Source organism: Panonychus citri, unplaced genomic scaffold, assembly GCF_014898815.1.
Source record: "Panonychus citri isolate SS breed McGregor unplaced genomic scaffold, ASM1489881v1 Contig00096, whole genome shotgun sequence".
Lineage (NCBI taxonomy): Eukaryota > Metazoa > Arthropoda > Arachnida > Trombidiformes > Tetranychidae > Panonychus > Panonychus citri.
Window position 1 is genome coordinate 22,014 of NW_026515501.1, and position 22,922 is coordinate 44,935.

At 32.0% G+C, this 22,922-nt stretch overlaps 3 protein-coding genes and 2 pseudogenes across 4 annotated transcripts; 2 read left to right on the plus strand and 3 right to left on the minus strand.

The window, feature by feature from the left end:
* Positions 1-1,283: 1,283 nt before the first annotated feature.
* LOC128388280 (ubiquitin carboxyl-terminal hydrolase CYLD-like) lies at positions 1,284-9,527 on the plus strand. 2 transcript variants are annotated; one of them, XR_008325234.1, is made up of 4 exons: positions 1,284-2,599; positions 4,579-6,084; positions 6,572-8,556; positions 8,628-9,527. XR_008325234.1 is itself a non-coding variant. In XM_053347671.1 (3 exons), exons 1-3 carry the CDS (start codon positions 1,858-1,860, stop codon positions 6,760-6,762), a joined length of 2,439 nt encoding a protein of 812 aa, XP_053203646.1. In that variant the 5' UTR covers positions 1,284-1,857; the 3' UTR covers positions 6,763-9,527. The 2 variants fall into 2 exon arrangements, 1 of the variants encoding a protein (XP_053203646.1); XM_053347671.1 differs by having other exon boundaries at positions 6,572-9,527.
* A 481-nt stretch (positions 9,528-10,008) lies between these two features.
* LOC128388281 (ATP-binding cassette sub-family D member 3-like) lies at positions 10,009-16,349 on the plus strand. Its single transcript, XM_053347672.1, has 5 exons — positions 10,009-10,670; positions 11,968-12,827; positions 12,909-13,322; positions 13,405-13,906; positions 14,401-16,349. The coding sequence occupies exons 1-5, from the start codon at positions 10,537-10,539 to the stop codon at positions 14,459-14,461; spliced, it is 1,971 nt and encodes a 656-aa protein (XP_053203647.1). The 5' UTR covers positions 10,009-10,536; the 3' UTR covers positions 14,462-16,349.
* A 2,229-nt stretch (positions 16,350-18,578) lies between these two features.
* Positions 18,579-19,813, minus strand: LOC128388294 (GMP reductase 1-like; annotated as a pseudogene).
* Positions 19,814-20,342: 529 nt separating this feature from the next.
* On the minus strand, positions 20,343-21,811 carry LOC128388185 (GMP reductase 1-like; annotated as a pseudogene).
* A 289-nt stretch (positions 21,812-22,100) lies between these two features.
* LOC128388186 (GMP reductase 1-like) lies at positions 22,101-22,544 on the minus strand. Its single transcript, XM_053347553.1, is given in 1 exon segment — positions 22,101-22,544. A coding segment is annotated over 1 exon segment (444 nt).
* Positions 22,545-22,922: the final 378 nt, after the last annotated feature.

Genomic DNA, 22,922 nt, shown 5'->3' on the forward strand with positions numbered 1-22,922 from the left:
ATCTTACTCATTTTCATAATCATCACTTGAAGTGTTTGTGCCTCCGTCTCTGTCTCTGATTGATCAAACACCGATTGTTTAATTAGATATTTAATCAACTATAATCATGATTACCTCATAATCATCGTAATTAACAGTTGCACCTCGTCTATTCAATTTATTTACTTATTGGACAATTTAATTGCTCGAGAAAAGATTATTTCCATTTCTGATGAAAATTTAATTCTAATTACAATATTAATTCTGATAATCAAAGTGATGAACAAAAATCCGATCAAACTAACCACTTAAATTTTTGCAAAAATTCAGTTAATTAGTCCCAAGACTCTGGTGATTAAAAAAAAGACTAAATTTCAATCATCAATCAGATGAATTGAAAAAGGTTAACTTGTCACAATCAACAAATCTTATAAGTTGATACAATTAAACCAATTGTAAACCTAATTAATAACTTTTTCAATTGTTTTCTAATGTTTCAATAGATAATTCATTTGATTAGATTGCAATCAATTTAATTCGCGATTCTTGTTACATGTAATTCAATTTTGAATCGTCAAATTTTTTCAAATTTGAATGATTAATTAATTTTCCTCGTTTGATTGTAAATGTGTAACAAAACAATCAGTTAATCACTGCAGAAAATGAAACTTGCAGCAATAATATTATTTTTCCGTCGGCTAATTACCAACAATTAAGGAAAACAAAAAGCAAATCAATGAAAAAACTGTTTACAATGTGAACAATTTAACTTAGTTAAGAAGAAAGAAAATTTTGATTACTCAAAATCAGAAACAGAATTTTAATCAAATTTAATTCAATTGAAAGTTTCATGATGATGATAATTAAAGAGGATAATCAAAGTGATACCTTTCAAATGACCCATCATGGTGAAAACGATCATTCGAAAGGGTTGAAATTAATCAATTATAATTCTCAAAACGATCTGAGCTTGAAGCAAAATTATTAATTTTCATTTTTTAGGCCAATTAGATGAGATTTAATCCTAATTAAAACTTAAAAATCTTCCAAATTTAATGTTACCATAACCATGGAACATTTTGAAATAATTTAACAAATTTTCCTCCTTCTTTCTCAGTCTCGATCTTTTATCTCATAAAATATTAATAGTTTTTCTAATTCTCTAATTGAATTCTTCTTTACTCTTTGGATGGAGTTAGTGATGTGCGATCATTGGATTTGCCAATAATCGATTGTGACGCAATAATTTTTACCAAAATCGATGATCATCGATATTTTGTCGAAAGAGAAAAAGACAAAGGGAAAAGTTCAGTAGAAAAAGAAAGAGAAAAAGAAAGAGGCTAAAAAATCGATGTTTAATTTTAAATCATCGACATCGAAATTTCCGACGATCATCGATGATTTCGATGATCACAAACATCACTAGATGGAGTAAACGATCAGCTGAATATTAGATTACCTCATTTTTTTTGTATTCATCATTTTTTTCACTTTATTTTGTTGGTTATTTTATTTGGATTAATCTATTTGTGTATTTTTTTTCTTTCATTTGTAATGATTTCTTCTGCTACCAAATATAATCACAACTTTCTTTTCATCATTTGCAACCAGTTAACATTTTCTCATGTTCTCTCTTTTTCTACCCACCTGATTTAAGATCTTCTATCAACAACAACACATCTCATAAATTTCTGTCATTTGGTCGCTGATGTTATTAAACTAAATTAAGTGATGTGATTCGAAGAAAAATGGACCTGATAAGTGACTCAATTTGCGTAATCAATTTACAGTTCAAATCTATAGTATTCTAAAGGATCTTGGAGTTTAATTAGAATCTACAGTTATTCAGTAACCCCTTTTTTTGTAGTGTATACAAATATGAACATTGTCAGGAAATCAGGAACCAAGACCAATGATAACATGAGACCTTTATCTGAGGGCGAAGTTTGTGCCATGGAAAATGCCCCGCCCTTATTATCAATTGGTAATCGGATTGTATGGTTAAGTGACAATGGCCCAGAATTTGGTTATATCAAATGGCTTGGTAAACTACCCGATGTAGGCTCAGATTGGATGGCTGGAGTTCATTTTGATAATCCTGTTGGTTCTGGGACAGGAATTTACAATGATCATCAACTTTTCGAGGCTCCTGTTTATCATGCATCTCTAGTGCCAGTGATTGGGTTACTCAGAGCAGAAGATTTTCTTGGTGGTGGTCCATCATCATCATCAGCCGATAATCATCACCTTGTGTCCACTTCAAAATCCTTACCTTCTTCATCTATGGCTGGAATTAGTGACCTTCCCCTCAAACCAAGACGAAATAAACGGAAACCAGGAATTGATGATAAACCAGATTGTATTCTAACTAATGATCTGAACACTTCCGGTGATGCTATTGATTCAAGTGGAACATCACCTCGAACCACTGAATCGAGTAAATCTTATACTGATCAACACATTACCTTATCATCGTCAACTGCCACTGGCTCAGCAACAACATCAACCTACTCACCACCTCCACCTCCATCAGTTCGGAGTCACAATTCATATGTTAACCATTTAAATCATGTGAACTTATTCAACTCAAAGTCTGATTCTAATTCAGATTCTAGAATAGGTAAGTTATAACATCTCTCTCTCTCTCTCTCTCTCTCTCTTACAAATACCCTCAAAGACCGTTCAATCAACTGTCTACATCGATAAGACTATTATTAGTTCACATTAATTGTAAATAATAATTGTGGATAAAAAAAATAATCACAACAATCAACCTTTTCATTAAAATAGTTTGAAAAGGTTTCCCATCAAAGTGAAAACAACTCAACCACCACTGAACTGTTCAGAATTTAGAAGTAAATTTCACTTGATTACAATCAACTGTCTGAACATTTAAACAGTATTGATTGTTGACATAGCTGATTTCGATTCATTGTCTCTAATTGTGGATGTTAAAAAAACTACAGTAGTTTAAAGGAAATGTTATTTATAGATTCCAAGAATTTACATGATTACTATTAATATAACTCTTTTCTGATTCAATTTTTAACACCATGATGATGATTTCCACCATCTTATGTCATCATAATTTTTTTAATCATGTTGTTGGCAATTAACTAACTTAACAATCATAAAATACAGTTTTGGGACATAATCATAATTACAATTTGTACTTGGCAAAAGCATTGATCATGTCAATTAATGACGATCATTGGTGACTAATTATCAAACACCTTAACGAATTAATTAACTCGAATTGTTAAAACAATTAGCTATTGTAAGTCAACCTTATCACAATTAATTTATCCACTAATTTAGATTTCTCACTAAACAATCAAGAATATTATTTATCAATTTTTACTCTATTTATTATCATCCTCAATTTCATAATTATCTTAATCTGGGTCAGTAGATTTCTGTTGACTATGATTAAATCATCACTTCCAATTTTCATAATTAAGGTGTAAATATAAAATTTAACTAATTATCAAAGCAAAACCTTGTTCAAATACAAAAAGCAAACACCAGAAAACAGTAACAATTAACTGATAGTAGTTAATTTGTAATTTTTATAAATATTAATCACCTTCAATTATTAACTATTTCAAATTAATTTCAAGTTTAACAATTAAAATAAGTGTTAATTTGATTCTCTTGCAACTTGATAACATAACGAAAAAATTTTAATCCTGAATTAATTGCCTATCACCTCTTTAATCAACTCATTAAATTATTGTTAATTTGATTTGTCAGGTTAGTGGAAACAATTTAATTTAAACTTAACTGAAAAACTGAATTAAATTCGGTAAATTTTGGTTAAAATATCAGCTGGTTGGTTAATTGTCTTGACTAACATAATAATGATTAAAGATTCAATTATCTTCCTGTTAATTATACCAACAGTTTAACTTTATTGACTCAAAATTAATTAATAGTAAAGGTTAAGGTTAATAATAATCAACAACATTTAATAATATTCAATGTAAATCGTTGAATCACAATTAACTTACGATTATTATTAATAACATTTTTCGATTGGTTAAATTGTCTCAATTGAGATAATATTGTGATAATTTAAAGACTGATTAACTTGATTACCAAGTTAATGAGAGCAAGAACCAACTTCTTGGCTTCTTGTCTGATTGTTTGTGATTATTTTTGGAAAGACACTGATTAAAATAATACAATTCACTTGATACAAACTCGAATCTCAATTGTACATTTCCATCATCATAATCACCATTAAACAATGGTTGATATTATATCTTGATTATTGTAGGTTTAATTGTTGATAATCTGATCATTAATGTATCTTGTAACTAATAGAGTTATAATTGAAAGTCAACCAGCCTAAAAGATTCAACATTCAATTAACTAAATTGTCAACTGTTTGATACAATTAAACAGTTTTCACCTTAAAATGTTATTTGTTAACCTAAATAATTAGACAATTTACCAATTTAAATACGAATAAGTTATTTAATTAACAGAAACAACAATTAAGCCTTTTTATTCAAGTAAATAAAACCATTAACCATTGTTAATAAATGTGCTGTTAATCAAGAAGATATTATTATTGAATATTAATTGTTTTTCCAGGTAATGGGAATATGAACCATGAAGATGAACTGGACATTGGTTCACTGGTTGAAGTGACCATTGATGATATCCCTCGTTATGGTGTAATCAAATGGATTGGTTCAATGAACAATTTAACTGATGACGTTAATCATCAACATCAATTGATTGCTGGAATTGAATTAGAAGAGGAATGTGCCTGTGGAACCGATGGAACCTGGAACAATAAACGTTACTTTGATTGTGGACCTAAACGAGGCTATTTTATCCGATTGGCACATTGTCGACGTGATTCCCGTTTCTTTTCACCTTCATCACCATCACAAATACCTAATCAACCCTCACATCAATCACATTTCACAACATCCTCATCGTCATCTATTGCTGTGAATAACACTAATAACTATTCAAATTTATCTTCGTCATCATCATCAACTTCACCTTCATCATCAAATAATACAAATCATCATACTAATAATAATATTGATCTTCTTAAGGTTAACTGTAATAGTAGTAATAGTAACATGAACACCGATCGTTATGGCAAAAGATTGGATTCATCTCGAATTACCTGTGATATACCTCCTCTATCTACTCATGATGACCTTAAATATCTTTGTGGTAAAGCTCGTGGAATTCAAGGTCACCATAATTCATGTTACCTTGATGCAACTTTGTTCGCGATGTTTTCATGTACAACAATATTTGAATCTCTTCTCAATCGACCTCAATCATCATCGGATATCGCTGAATACTCGGAGGTACAAAAGGTTTTAAAAGAGGAGATTGTTAACCCACTTCGAGCCAATCTTTATGTCTCAGCTGATCGAGTGATGCATTTACGAACTCTTCTTGAAAAGTTGACCTCTGTCCGTGGACTTACCTCAGAGGAAAAAGATCCGGAAGAATTTTTAAATCTTCTACTAAATCAAATACTTAAAGCTGATCCTTATTTAAAATTATCTTCAGGCCTAGAATCTTATTTTTATCAATTATTTGTCGATAAGGATGAGAAACTTATTCTACCCACGGTTCAACAATTATTTGATCAATCGTTTCTGGCCTCTGATTTTAAATTGCGAGAGATTCCACCTTGTCTTCTCATTCAAATGCCTCGATTTGGTAGACAATTTAAAATGTACCCACGAATAATACCAAGTCTTTATTTGGACATAACCGATGTACTAGAAAATTCACCTCGACAATGTTCAATTTGCGGACAATTGGCTGAATACGAGTGTAAAGAATGCTTTGGACAGTTCGGTGAAGGGTTAGATTCGATTGCATTTTGTCAAAAGTGTTTGGACAAAAGTCATGCCCACAAGAAGCGCGTTAAACACAAGATAACCAAATTAACTATACCCACAGAATTCAGTATTCTTAAAGATCACACTCAAGTCCAACGGATTTACATGGAGCTATTTGCCGTTCTGTGTATCGAGACAAGTCATTATGTCGCCTTCGTCAAATGTGGATCAGGTCCTGATGCCCCTTGGTGCTTTTTCGATAGCATGGCTGATAGAAATGGTAATAATACAGAGCAATTCAGCTAATTTTTTGGTTTTTTTTTCACGATTACTCCAAAACTACTTGACCGATAGGGTCCATATTTCGTCTATGAAAGTTTGGACGATACTCAATTGTCATATTTCAAGGTCAAGGTCATAAAGATTATTCGTGAAAGAACGCACTGGAAGGTCATTTGAAGAACTTTTTGAAAACTAGAAATTTTTTTAAGCCTACCTGTGATGTTGCATCATTCCTGTACTTACAAGGTCTGATTCAAGTGCGTTCTTTCACGAATAACCTTTATGACCTTTAAATATGACAATTGAGTATCGTCCAAACTTCCATAATCGAAATATGGACCCCGTCAAGTAGTTTTGGAGTAATCGTGAAAAGAAAACCAACAAATTAGCTGAATTGCTCTGTATTAATGGGAATTTCTCTTTCAATTTATGACTAACTGATTGTCTTGTTTTGATTCTGTTGATTCTGATTGATTGTTGTGTAGGTGAACAAGATGGTTATAATATACCGGAAGTGACTCCATTTCAAAATTTACGTTGGTGGCTATCTGATGAAGGAACTGCGTTGCTATTAACCACCAAGGACGATAAATTGTTACCAGAAATGACTCGTCGATTGCTTTGTGATGCTTATATGTGCATGTACCAAAGTCCAGATTTAATGATGTACAGATGATTAAGAAATCTGATTATCATGGAACAAGAAACTCCAAAAGGAACTGATAAAAATCTCATGATTACTCACTCATTTTTTTCTTTTCAATTCACAATCAACAAGTTGGAATCTAATCAAATATCATTGGAGATTTTGATTAACTGGATCTAATTTTTTTTCTCTCTCCTTTATAATAATTAGATGATTAAGACTTGATGAATCTCTCTAATATCTCTTGGCCCTTTGATCATTTAATTAATTGTTCAACAGGTGGTTTTCCATTGATTAAACTGTAAAAGGAAAACCTTAATTATCAATCAAACAATTTAAAGGCTCTGTTTTCAGGTCTTAGATAATTTAATTAATCGTCTTAACCTCCGTCTCTCTTTAACTAATTACCTTCTAATAGATTATATTAATTGTATCTAAATATTTTTCCTCTTTTTCATTGTTGATTCTGTTTCTTTTTTTTTCGTTCTATTTTTATGTTCAATTAATTGTTATTTCAAATTTCCTTCTAATTTAGTCCCAAACAATCAATTCTTTAATTTTATTCCCGTTGTGGACAATTGAGATTATCATTTTTTTTTTGTTTTCTTACCCATAACAAGTGAAAGTGAGAAACATTTAATTATTATAATTATACAAAAATTATTATCAATTCAAATCATCAAATTAACTAATATAATGATTAAAACAATAAAATTAATTATTTTTTTTGCAAAATTACAAAACTGTCACCAATCAATAAGGTTTAATGTACTCGATGGATTAATTAGATAACAATCAACCAATCAAGATAATTCAACAATCAGCCTAATTATCAGAAAATGAGGAAAACAAGAAAATCATCCGACACTTTAATTGTTGATTAGTTAATTGTTATCATAGAATCAGATGTTTTTCCTTTGTTTTTATCTGCAATCATAAATCACCATTGATAAGAAAAATATGATTTCCTTTATTCCAAGGTAATTGTTTCATTTTATTTACCTTAATCAAACTTGATTGAACAGTTAATTCATTTTCCATGAGAATTAAAATTAATTTGATTTAATTTTCTTTTTCCATTGAAACAAATTCGCATCGAAATTTTCCCGCTTCTTCTTGTCGTTTGTTTTTTCTTTGCTCTTTGTTTACCTTTCAATCTGTTTATCAATTTCTAATTTTGTTCATCTCTTTTAATTGTTGTTCCAATTTTCTATTGTTAATTGTTAATTAGTAAATTTCTTTGTTCGGGTGATCCTCAAGTCGATTAGAATCTCAAGTGATCATAAGTAATGAAGATGTGAAACCATAATTTGGATTATTTTATTATTTTCTTTTTCGATGTAAACAAAAAAATGTCTCTTTCCAAGAAAGGGAACATTGTTCATCTATTGAATTTCTAATCATCTTTTTTCTAATGAAACGTTTAATCGTTGCTCTGATTGTGATGAAGTTAATTATTCTATCAATTGTTATTCTATCTTCTCATCTACTGTCCAGTGTTTCTTCAACCTGTCAATATCCATTTGAAGGATTTGGAGTCTACCTTGGAAGATTGGAAGCTTTTAATGAAACATCAGCTGATGTCCGAGAAAATATTCTGTCTCTAATTACCGATGATTTAATGATTCGCAATTTTCGAACAGAATATTTACCTCAATTCTCCGCCGAAGAGGACACATATTCCATTGACTGTGTAGATATTAAAACCTGTTCATGGATCACCATGCATTCCGAACTTTCCAAATTAACAAACATCTCGCTGATTGTATCGATCTGGTCTCCACCTTATTACATGAAAACCTTTTGGCGTCAACTGAAAACCGAGTACGAGCAATCATATTATTATTATATAACCAATATAACTTCACTAATCAAAGAGCAATACAATTTAACAGTTGAAAGAATCTCAATCGCCAATGAACCCGAAAACATGGTTGCCCTTTGGGATGAATGTACAATGCCCGCTGAGCAGTTATGCCGATTAATACAAACCTTTGATGATCCGGTCATCTCATTGTGCCCAGAAAATGCTTGGTTTTCAATATCGAAAATTTATCTTAATTATTCTTATCATGGTGTTGATTGTCGACATGCTTGTCGAACCGTAGTGACCCATGGATACACTCCAAGTCTTAATCCAATCTATTGGGGATCAGTTTATTATGATACGAAAAATTATCCACAAGATTTAGAATCGCCCATTTGGATAACCGAAATTTCATCCACTCGGATTCTTGCACAATTTCATCAAATGACCGAAGCCATTGACATGTCCATATCGATAATTAACTTTGTCGGTAGAACTTGTGTCCAGCGATATTATTACTGGTTGGCTTACACTTCCTCTCCTTCCGGTGAATCGCTTATCTGGGGCTCAGGGAAAAAGACCTCGATCATATTACCGAAAAAGTATTTCGCTTATCGACAATTTACCACCGCCAGTGTTCAAGATTCCACCTCTGATCGATCAGATTGTTCAACGTCAAGTTATTATTGTTTACGATTAAATCATAAAACAATTTTCGTTAATCAGGGTTACAATAAGGAGCAAATTAATGATCTTTGTGACCTTTGTTGTACCACCGATGATTTTGATTACCTTTGTACCGCTTCAAATGTGTTGCCACCACGATCCGTTTGCAGTTGTTAATTACACTCGCTCATCTCAATTAACGTAACAAGTTAAATTATCTTTTATTTTATCACCACGGTAACCAGATTCATATCACATAGTATAATAACATTTCTTGTATATAAGTTGATACAATTAAACCAATTGTAAACCTAATTAATAACTTTTTCAATTGTTTTCTAATGTTTCAATAGATAATTCATTTGATTAGATTGCAATCAATTTAATTTGCGATTCTTGATACATGTGATTAAATTTTGAATCGTCAAATTTTGTCAAATTTGAATGATTAATTAATTTTCCTCGTTTGATTGTAAATGTGTAACAAAACAATCAGTTAATTACTGCAGAAAATGAAACTTGCATCAATTATATTATTCTCCCGTCGGCTAATTGCCAACAATTAAGGAAAACAAAAAGCAAATCGATGAAAAAATTGTTTACAATGTGAACAATTTAACTTTAATTAAGAAGAGAGAAAATTTTGATTACTCAAAATCAGAAACAATCAAATTTAATTCAATTGAAAGTGATCAAGTTTCATGATGATGATGATTTAAAATATAATCATGATGACGATGATGATGATAATTTAAGAGGAGAATTAACAAAAAAAAAGATTCAACTGTTTTCCTCCTTCTTTCTCAGTCTCACTCTCTTTCCTCATGAAATAGTTTTTCTAAATTGTGATTAGTTAATTGTGACCAAAAAAAGTATCAGAAAATTAAAATTCTCACAAAATCAAATAGATTCAAAGTTGCCCGGGTCTTTTTGTTTACTTCCAATTTCTGGTTACCTAGTGAACTTTAACTCCTTTCATGTAATCAAAACGTTTGGAGCTTTTTAACTTGTTAACAGTTTATTTGTTTGTTTTTTTATTCTTTATTTTCATTCAACAATTAAGATCACCAATTAACGAGTCAACAATCAACTTAATTCACTACAAGAGTGAATTTAATGTAATCAAAATTCGCAATACGTTGTTAACCATTTTATTTTTCTTCTCCTTTTACTTGTGTATCTATAATCTTGTTGTTGTCTAATCATCACTTTAACCCAAAAAAAGTGTTTCCAATTATTTGATTTGTAATCGTCTTCTAAATGGTTGTGATTCTCTATCCAGTGGCAATTAATCATTAATCACATTCCATAATTGTTACAATTAAACCACCATGTCAATCCTTTCTAAATTAAGTATACCCGATAGGTCCAAGCTTACCCGAAATCAATGGGTACTTATTGTTGGTTCATCTCTTTCCTTAACCTTATGGACTTGTAGTGTTTTATCAAGAGGAAAATCAAACAGGTAAGAGAACAATTTTTAATTCTATTCTTTTCCTTAAATCAGTGATTAATTTAATTCTTTAGCAAACATTTATTCTATTCTATAATTAGTATTTCCCATCAATCCATATCATATAAGTACGTTTGTGTGTCTTGTTAATTCATTTCCATAGTAAAAGGGTAAACTTAGAAATTGAGAATAAACAAATTCTATTCTCTTTTTCATTTAATCAATTTTAACCATTGAATTTTCATTCTATTACTTTAAATCAATACAATTAACAAATTTAATATCCATTGAAAATCTAATCATTTCCAGTTTCATTTCCATTACCATTTAATAGTTTTATGATTACATTGTTATTATAATACTTTTCCTCTCATGTTGTCATTATAAACATTCAGGTTTCCCTTTTTTTTTTATTTCCAGTTCCTAATGTCATACCAATGTAACTATTAGATTTATAATCATGATTAGACACCTTAATTGTTGATATTATATTGTATAAGCTTATTGACAATCATCAAAGGAAAGGAAATAATAATTGAAAACTGTTAATCTCTCCATTAAGTTACTCTTTTGAAAACGGGTCATAAGGTAAACTGATTTAGCTTAAAGAGTATTAATATATCCAAGTTATATCCAGTTTTCAGTGTTTGTCCTATTTTAATTTTATTATCATTTGGTTAACTTAATCTTGATTAAGGTTGTGTTGATCATTTACAATTAACTGACCTGTTCTAACCTTTACAATTTAACTTGTTGATACGATTTATTATATTCACCATTTGATTTGGCAACGAAAAGAAAAACATCAACAACAGGAACAAACGAAATAAGCAAAAAAAAATTTAAGAAATTGAATCAATTAACTAACTAATTAGTGAAAGTTTGATTTCTTTCAAATCATTTCCCTCTAATTGTTAGCTTACCATGATTGCAAATTAATTATTGTTTCCCTTTTACTAAATTGACTCTTGAGTATTGATGACAATCATTGACAGTCTCGTTTACCTTGATAAATGTTTACATTTATAACTAAAGTCAACTGTCAAATAATGAGACTGTCAGGTAATTAGACTTTCTCATCAATTTACCTCCTTAAATGACCAATGCTAATTTTAATCATTAGCAAATTTCTTAAAAATGATTAATTAACAAAAGTAAACAATTAAAAGCTCAGCTCGGTTGTCTTGGTTACAATAGAAACGTTATTTTGATAGACTCTCATTAACTGGTAGTTGATTCTATTCATATATTCATGTAATTATTTTATAATGAAAATTAACTAATTGTTTTCTGAATCATTTCCCTTTAGGCGATCTAAAAATGTCGATGATCAACCATTGTTTCTTGAGAAAGATGGACAATTATCAAAACGGAAAACAGACAATTTATCACAAACAATGTCCGAGTTAAAGGTTATCCTTAATATGATTGCTGGTGGTAAAGAATATGCTTATGGAGCTGGTGTAATTTTAATTCTAATTGTTAAAACAATTAACGATCTTTGGTTAATGAGCAATGGAACCCAAATTGAGGCTGCAATTATCACGGCCAATTTGTCAAAATTAAAGTCCAACTTGTCCGCCTTTTTCTTGGCTATGCCGACCCTTGCAGTTACCAATAATTTGTTTAAATATTTTCTTAATCAACTTCGTCTTAATTTGCGAAACAAATTATCCGTCATTTTATACGATAAATATATCGATGGACTTACCTATTATCGGATCAATGTGTTCGATGATCAATGTCGCAATTTGGATCAATTGTTAACAAGTGATGTGGAAAAATTTTGTAACACTCTTGTTGATGTCTATTCCAATATTGCTAAACCTTTGCTGGACATTTTCACTCTTGTTTACCGATTATCGGTCAGTTACACTGGTTTCAAGACTCCGGGTGCCATGATAACTTATCTATTGGTTTCGGGTACAATTTTGACTTCAGTTCGCCGACCCTTAACTCGATTAACAATCAAGGAGACTCAATTGGAAGGACAATTAAGATACGTTCATTCCAGATTAATTGCTAATTGTGAAGAGGTTGCTTTCTATCAAGGGAATAGTCGTGAAAGGTTAACACTCATGGGAGCCTTAGGGCGTCTTAAGAATCATCTAAACAATGTCGCTATATTTAAGTTCAACATTGACTTTTTAGACAATCTAATTGCCCGATGTAAGTTTTTAGTTGATGATGATTATTGGTCTTGTATTGATTGTTTGATCCTGATTTTTGTTTCATATTTTTTTTATTTAGATTTCGCTGTTGTAGTTGGTTATCTGTCACTTGCAATTCCATTTTTTTCTAATTCGATAACTGGAACTACTCAAGATCGTCTTGAAGCTTATTACAAATCTGGTCGTATGATGGTTCGATTAGCAGAAAGTATCGGTCGACTGGTTCTTGCAGGTCGTGATCTTTCTCGTCTTGCTGCTTACACTCAACGTGTTACCCAATTGATCCGATCAATTGAAGCCAATAGAAGGTCACTTTCCTCGTCCCGACGTTGTAATGGTATATTTTCAACTGGATCAGGTGTAGTTCAACTATGTGACATTGCTCATCCTCAAATTGTCTTTGAAAATGTACCTCTGGCCACTCCGGGAGGTGATATACTAGTTAAATCTTTATCATTCACAATTAAACAAGGACAGAACGTAATTGTTACAGGTAAATGTTAATACCGAAAAAAAAACCTAAAGCGATAAAAATCAAATTAAATCATTTTTTTTTCGTTTCTTCACAATTCCAGGTCCAAATGGATGCGGTAAATCATCGCTTTTCCGTATTATTGGTGAATTGTGGCCACTTTGTGGAGGAAAATTAATCAAACCACCAAATAATAGATTATTTTATATACCACAAAAACCATATCTTGCATTGGGGACTCTTCGAGATCAGATCATTTATCCCGATACCGTTGCTGATATGAGACGTAAGGGAGTCACCGATGAAGATTTGATTACACTTTTAGCCAAAGTTGAACTAACTTACTTACTTGAAAGAGATTACAACATGGATTCGATCCACGATTGGGCTGAAGTGTTCAGCGGCGGTGAGAAACAAAGAATCGCCATCTCTCGATTACTTTATAATCGACCTTTGTTTGCCATTCTCGATGAATGTACATCAGCGGTTTCGGTTGATGTCGAACAACGAGTTTATCAATATCTGACCGTTGAAACTGGATGCACTTTACTCAGTGTAACTCATCGTGTTAAACAATTACAACAATTTCACCAATTTGCCCTCAAGTAAGTTAACTTTTTGTGCTCGAAAACTTTTGATTATCGATTGAAAATTTCTTATACATGTACAATCAACATAATCTAATACAATTAGCAAATTTCTACTTTTTTTCAAATTGATCATTTTATTTTTTGTCTGAAAAGGAGGAAATAATTTCTAATTGCTCATTTTGAATGATTAGTAAACTATTTGCTAATTTGTTAACATTAAAGGTTAATTTCTGTTGCATAATTAATCCAACGAATCAGTTAAATTTAAGATTAATCTACAATCAAAGTTTAGTTAATAGTTAATCAGGTTTCTCATTGAAATTTTCTATTAATAGATCAACTGATTTGTCTCGATGCAATCATATTCATGTAGTACTAATTGGAAAACTGCAACAATCAATGCGAGATTAAATTAATTGTTGACATTTTTCTTTCATTGAAAATCATTTAAATTTAATGGTCACAATCAACTAATCAATGTTCCACTTTTTCCCTTGATAATTTTACAGATTCGATGGATGTGGAAGTTGTTCATTTGAAGAAATCGAAGAGGATTCAGTATTGGTTTGAAATCGATTACGAACTCATCGTGATTAACTAACATTGTAAATAGATTGATAATTTTTTTATCAAAATATTAATAGGGATAATCAACTATTTGAATTTCAATTAGTTGTCTCTAATAATTGGAAGCAACTTTTTGAACTCAATGGATAAACTTTATATATAGTGACTTAAGACTGATACAAAATATAATTAATCATCTGTAAAATTAACTCATCATGATCATCTAATCATCAGTATAATAATCATGCAAGTCAAGATATACATGATTTAGCAGGGGAACAAATTACTAAAGCATTTAAACCAATTGCAATGAGGAATCATCACCTACAAATAATCACTAAATAATTTACAATCAAAAAATCTATCAAATTATAATGGTTTCAATCATCAAATTATCATTGGATAAAACCATAGGATGAAAAGACTGAATATCAAATCCAAGCTTGGTCATAATCATAATAAAATCTCATTTATTTCTGGTCCAATTAGTCCAAAAACTGGCCAATCGAAAGCATTTCCCGTTTATCCTCTGAGATTAACACTTAAAAATACTTATAATCAATTCTGTACTCATTTTAATTGCACTTTGGTGTCGACAAGCAGTGATCAAGATGTCGTTTTGTCAAAAGGATTTTTCATTTTTTAGCCTTAATGTTACTTTATTGACTTGCTGGACGTATAAATGTCCATTCAATGAATAGTTTAAGGTCACATTCTGAGATTTCTTTTAGATGAAATATCCATTGGACAAAGTTTCTCGCTTTTACTATTACTATAAATCTTGAATTGTTAATGAATAAGTTCAATTGGATTAACTCAACCTATTGTAAAGCTTTTTACTCTGCCTTTGGACTTATCCAACGTTTTAATAACTCTTTTTACTGTTGATACCTGTCATCAATTCTGGTTAACCGATATGGTTAAGAGCATCAGAAATTCTATCTGAATTTTGATATACTTGGGCTGATTTGGATATTTATTCTTGGTTTCAAAGTATTAAAACGACAAATAGTTAATTAACTTATAATTTGACAAAAAAAGAGATAAAATCAACGTTGGAAACTGATTTAAAATATGATACAAACGGAAATCCAGTCATTGAGATGATCAATTGAACAAATTTGATACTGACTTGTGAATCTCTACAAATGGAATCATCAGCTTTTACTTTATCTGTTGATTGTCCATCTTCCAAAGTGGACAATATGTCAACAAGTCAAATCAAGTTGATTCTGTGATTAGATTAATCAATTTCTTCCTTTTCTATTCTCATCTTTTTGTCCAATGTCTTTCGTTGTCTAATGAACCTTTCGTTTTTCTATGTATCATTTATACATTATTATTATTATTATTGTTATTATTTTCACCAATGAATACAAGAATGATGAGAAGATGATGGCAAAGAAAGAAAGAAAAAAAAAGATGAAAATGAAACTAAAAAAGATCTTGAAAAGAGAGCAAAAGAGAAGCAAGAAGAAGAAGAAGACAAATTCAGTTCTCCTTTTGTTTTCTTCATCTTCTCATCATTCAGTTTCAGTATTTTTTGTTTATTGTATGATCTACACAGAGGCTCCTTTTGTGTGATATTTTCCTCCTCCATCACCACCCATTATCCACCCTGTAATCTTTTGTTTCTGTCTATCTTTTGGAAATCAAGAACCTATTGAACCGGACAATGGTCATAATAATAGCAACAACAACATAATTGAAATGACCATGATGCAGGTTCATTGTCAACTTATGGCTGCTCACATACCATGCGAGGTTTCACTTGAATGTATTATTTTCCACCCCACATCCAGATTTCCACTCTCTCACAATGTACAATAGAATTGATATTAGAAGAATTGATTTATATAAAAAAAAAATATTGAACATTTTCATCAGAAAATCGCCTCAAGTTGTTGAAAACAATTTGCACATGAACGAGACACCGATTTATTCAATGAACATACAGAAACTTAGGTGGTAACATGGCACAAAAAGGATTCTCATGGAGAGAAGGAGTAAAAAAAAGCTCTTTTATTTTCCTCCGCCGGTTATTCTGATTGAAATTTAATAAGAGAGAAAAAAAATTCTCCAACTTTTTCCCCCTCGACTATTCTCATATAATGTCCACTATCTGTCTATGGTCCATGTCCACCTGAACCACGTACAGAGATGGTCAACTAAATACACGAAACTAACGCTGAGAACAAAAAAAAAGTCTCTTGACCAAAGGAGATTAAAGTTATTTGACCATTAAAGTTAATGATATTATCATGATATCGAAGTGTAACTCGGATTGATTTTGAATGAACTTTTTTCTTTCACTTCATCTTGAGTAGTTAGTTGTTCATCTTTCATCATGATCGTTATATCACCATGATAATATTTCATTTTCTGTTTAACTTTCACCCTCAATTCAATAATATTATCAATTGAATAACCATTTCAAGTTAATCGTTTATTAACTTTCATTTTTCACTTTCTATCCTCATGGTGAATGATTTCAAACTTCTTAATCTGATTCAATCCTTATTACCGAAAAATCAGTTGTAATTATAATTAATATTTCCACCTTGTTGGATAATAATTAACCAGCGTACATTTTTGATTACAGGTTGATTAACCTTTAAGGTTGTCAAATCAATTAAATTACAAATCTCAATTGCAAACAATGAATGGTCATATTTTCAATTATCAATCTTAATCTAACCAGTGGAGTGTGTTAACCAAATTAATTAGATTGATAAATGAAATAATCAATATGTCACAATCATGATTTGATCAATCAAAATTACAATCAACCTTTTTATATTAATAATAATATTGTGCTCATTTGATTATGTTTATTAATAATTATCAATCAAATAGTAACAATTAAGAAGGGGAAATGAATGAATCAGAAAATCAATTACGATTTTCATATATATGTATTAACTAATTGCTATGATAAATGTTATGTTAATAGTTATGATAATTTGAAACTAAATCAATTATACTTATATCTCACATTAGGATTTAATCACTAGGGTTATTTTATCCTCCATTAGTTGATTATGATGATGATAATCAAAAGGATAATGATGATGAATATTATTTAGATTCTGAAAAGATGAAGCTGTATATTCATTAAATATCAAGTTAGATAATAATGTGATGATGATTATGATGATTTCCCCTGAAATGATTAACATTGAATTCAGAGTAAAGTTCAATTTACCATGAAAAAGAGATTGATAAAGATAATTCAAGATAAATTCCCAGCAAGTTAAGGAATCAATTAGGTTAATGATGATGTTAATCATGGTGATAATTAAGCCAAAATTCATTTGATTAATATCAAGTCAAGTTCAATTCTAATGATGGATAATTTTAATTGTTTCACCAAATTGATAATTATTATGATTTTAACTTCTGATTATCGAGATGAAGTAAAAATTAATTGATTCTTTATCTAAATTGTCACATTGTTCAGAAATGAGCTTAATTGCTAAAAAATTGGTCAAAATAATTGAGTCAAAAAAAAGTTTCACAATCAACAAACAATTATTACGATTCACGATTTTTTATATGAAGACTAGGAAAAACTAGGAGTCGTACAGACATGGAAAAAATATCAACAGAAAGAAGACAAAAATCTTCAACAAAAAAAATAGAACCAATGTCATAGGTGGTCAGGGTCAAAAGTTATTAATTAATGAAAAAAAAGGACCGTTAAATTGACCAAATTAGAGTGTTAATTAGATTAATAAGAGGATTAGACAGAAAAGAAAGAGAAAAGGGGGAGAGAGAAGGGGTGAATTATGACGTTTGAGGCAATGAAAGAGGAAGAGAAAAGAAAGAGCATCAGATGAATGTAAGTTTTAATTCCATCAACCGCACGCCCTGGGATATTAAAACTTTGAGAGGTTAATCAAAGATTTGATCAACTACTCTGTTTAAATTAAGGTTGACAAAATTTGCATGAAAAAAGACAGAAAAGATGACATTCATGAATTCCATCTCCTAGAATTATTCAGAAAAGTGATCATGTTGATCGCTTGGTTTTCCTTGTTATTAAGAAAATTAAACAGAAGAAACAACTTGTTGATTGTTTGGTCACTTTGGAGTTTATTAATTAATGTGATTCTTTTACATTTTTCAACTTGAATTTTAATTTGATTGGGATTTTGAGACAAAATATGAATTAAAACGGCGCCCATTCAAATTTGCCCGTTTAATTGTCAACTTCAATTCGGTGAAAAATCTCGTTCGTCTATTGTGTCACTCTTATAAAGGTAGTTTGACGGGAGAGCTCCTTGAGTTTAGACGAACCAGTGTAGGTACAAGCCGATGTCAGGCCGCCAAGAATTTCCAAGATTGTTTGGTCAACATCGCCACGATATAGCACCTCAAAAGTTTTGCCCTCTGATGCTCGATACTCGCTACACCACCATGGTGTTTTTCATGGCAGTGGCTGAGCTCATCCCATAGAATTTTTATATTTTTACCATTCCGCTCAATAGTCTCTCCTCCACACTCAGTGTGACCTGACAACATACCACCGAGCATCACGAAATCAGCACCGGCACCAAAAGCTTTGCAGACGTCACCTGGACATATACAACCACCGTCCGAAATAATGTGACCACCAAGCCCATGAGCGCCATCGGCACATTCAATGACGGCACTTAACTGTGGATAACCCACTCCAGTCTTTTCCTGGTGGTACAAACACTCCAGGACCAATTCCTACCTTGATATCTGCACCGGCGAGAATCAGTTCCGCGACCATCTCTTCGGTGAGCACATTACCCGCCATGATTCTCCGATACCAGAACTTACAGCTACATTCTGAGAGAGAGAGAGAGAGAGAGAGAAAACAGACAATTGTTAATCTACATAGAAAATTATGATCTTAATTTTTGATTTACCTTAAGCGCTTCTGGATATTCTTTAGCAAACTTTTCCCACTCTTCTACAGAATAGTGCTTATGGACAGCAGTCAACATATTGTACTGTGGAAAAATTGAAAAAAACATCAATTAAATCTTAGAATCTAAGATTAAAAGGAAAAACTAACCTGAGCGAGAGCAGCAGCCATGGTGAAGGTGCCAATGGTGTCCATGTTTGCAGCGATAATTGGTACACCACAATATTCCTGATTGGAATTTTTAAATTTCATTGATCGATTAAGATCAACCTACAAAAAATCGAAGATTAAAGTCCAAATTAACAATAAAGAAAAATAACATAAACACAATCGGATTTACCTCTGATCTACTCTTGAGAGTACTCCTTTTTGGACGAAATAAAACATCCTTGAAATCGAGTTTAATGTCGTTGATTATGGTTGGCATGGTGGTTTATTTTTCGAAACAATTACGAGATATAAAGTTGATTGTCAAAAAGAAGAAGAAAAAAATTAACCACAAGTCACGAATTACAAGTTGAAACTGTTCATTAGGATTCGTTTCTGAATCTTTTATTCTCAGGGAGTGACATCTATGGAAAGAACTGATAAACCACAGAAAAGATAAAAATGGATTTAATTGTTGATTCGAAGATGATTAAACAATTAACTTGGTGGGTCAATTCTTCAACCAATCTGAAGGTTAAGTGTTTGTTTTGTTTTGAGATTAAAACTCGATCGCGATATCGACTTTGTTTAGAACTAGTGGAAAGACTTTAAATCAACACAATTAAACTGATTAATTATTTGGAAAGTTAATTGTTTATTCACATATTTATAAGATTTTTAATTGTTAACTTGGTATCAGATTACAATTAACTGATGAAGATTACTTTTAATTGTTATATAGTGATCTTCATGTTGATTGTAATTTAATTTCACTCCGATCGATTACAACCACCGTCCGAAATAATGTGGCCACCAAGTCTATGGGCGGCATCAGCACATTCAATGACGGCACTTACACTGTAACTGTGGATAACCCACTCCAGTCTTTTGCCTGGTGGTACCAGTGTAGGTACAAGCCGATCTCAGGCCACCAAGAATATCCAAGATTGTTTGGTCAACATCACCTCGATATGGAATCTCAACAGTTTTACCTTCTGATGCTCGATATTCAGCTACTCCACCATTATGTTTGTTCATGGCAGTTGCTGAGCTCATCCCATAGAATTTTTTATATTTTTTACCATTCCGCTCAATAGTCTCTCCTCCACACTCAGTGTGCCCTGACAACATACCACCGAGCATCACAAAGTCAGCACCGGCACCAAAAGCTTTACAAACGTCACCTGGATAGGCACACCCACCGTCAGAAATAATGTTCCCTCCAAGTTCATGAGCGGCATCAGCACATTCAATGACAGTGCTTAACTGCGGATAACCAACTCCAGTCTTTTTCCTAGTGGTACATACCGAACCAGGACCAATTCCTATTTTAATTATATCAGCACCAGCGAGAATCAATTCTTCGAACCATCTTAGCGGTGACCACATTACCCGCCATGATGGTTCGATCGGGAAAAGCAGCTCGTGTCTTTTTGACAAATTCAACCAAAACGTCAGAATATCCATTGGCCATATTCAAGCAAATAAAGGGTATCGAGGGCACTTCTTCTAGAATAGTACTAGGGTTGGTGAAATCCGATTCTCCGATACCAGAACTTACAGCTACATTCTGAGAGAGAGATGAGAGACAGAGAGAGAGAGAGTGATAACACTAATCTAATTAGTCGATTTTTTTATATCAGAAGTGAAAAAATAGTAACAGTAATTGATCTTGATTGGATTACAATGTAAACCCTTGTTAAGTTCAATCAATATTGAGTATCTAGGATAATATGGCCTAGTTTTCTCAAGGTCATGTACTAAATTCATCAAATAGAATTAGAAATAGAATCTGATTCTCAAAAATAGAAAATGTAAACATAATCACAAACCTTAATTGCGTCTGGATGTTGATCCGCAAATTGTTTCCATTAATCAACTGAATAGTTTTTATGAATTGTAGTAAGTAGATTGTGCTGTTGAAAATAATTAAAGAAAAACAATTAATCAACAATTAAAAAGGTTAAAGGTAAGAAAAGAGTGAGGGAAAAATGAACCCACCTTATTCAAAGCTAATGCCATCGGAAAAGTGCCAATGGTGTCCATGTTTGCAGCGATAATTGGTACACCACAATATTCCTGATTGGAATTTTTAAATTTCATCGTTCGATTAAGATCAACCTGTTGTAATTTTTTTAAATTAACGTCACAATATAGAGAGCAATCAATTAGAATAAAGCACCACAATAGAAAATGAGATAAAAGTAAACAACCGGACTCACCTATGATCTACTCTTGAGAGTACTTTTTTGAGGAACTATAAAAACATCCTTGAAATCGAGTTTGATGTCGTTCTTTATTTTTGACATTACATTACATTGACATTTAAACATTTTTTTGTTCTAAACACTAACGAGATATAAAGTTGATTGTAAAAAAGAAGAAAAAAAATTAACTACAAGGCAAAAGTTAAAAGTTGAAATTGTTCATTGGGATTAGTTTCTGAATCTTTTATATTCTCAAGAAGTGACATCTATGGAAAGAACTGATAAACCACAGAAAAGATAAAAATGGATATGGCACCTCAAATTCTCCACATCTCATTCGCAACATCCAAGCAAATGAAGGGTATTGAAGGCACTGCTGTAAGAATATCACTCAGGTTGGTGAAATCCGATATGGAACCTCAACAGTTTTGCCCTCTGATGCTCGATACTCCGCTACACCACCATGGTGTTTTTTCATGGCAGTGGCTGAGCTCATCCCAATAAATTTTTAATATTTTTTACCATTTCTTTCAATAGTTTCACCTCCACACTCAGTGTGACCTGACAACATACCACCGAGCATCACGAAATCAGCACCGGCACCAAAAGCTTTGCAGACGTCACCTGGACATATACAACCACCGTCCGAAATAATGTGACCACCAAGCCCATGAGCGCCATCGGCACATTCAATGACGGCACTTAACTGTGGATAACCCACTCCAGTCTTTTTCCTGGTGGTACAAACACTTCCAGGACCAATTCCTACCTTGATATCTGCACCGGCGAGAATCAGTTCCGCGACCATCTCTTCGGTGAGCACATTACCCGCCATGATTCTCCGATACCAGAACTTACAGCTACATTCTGAGAGAGAGATTATTTTAGTTCAGGGAACTCCCGCCAGGGGGGTCACTGTGGCTTTTAAGGCGCCTCATCCCGTCTATCTTAGCCGACGTACTCAATTGGCTGTATATATAGATAACGGGCTTGAGGGAAGGGATGAAGGGTTATTCGTAGAGGCCTAATCCCACGCCAAGGCTTCTCTTCTCCCCAATGCAGGATCAAAGCATTGGTACTCGCCTCTGTCAGGAGTCGAACGTAGAGCCCCAAAGTTAGCAAGACCAATGATAAGGCTTTCCCTCGGTGCTAAACACTGGACTACAGCAGAGAGAGAGAGAGAGAGTGATAAAAGGATTCAATTAATAATTTT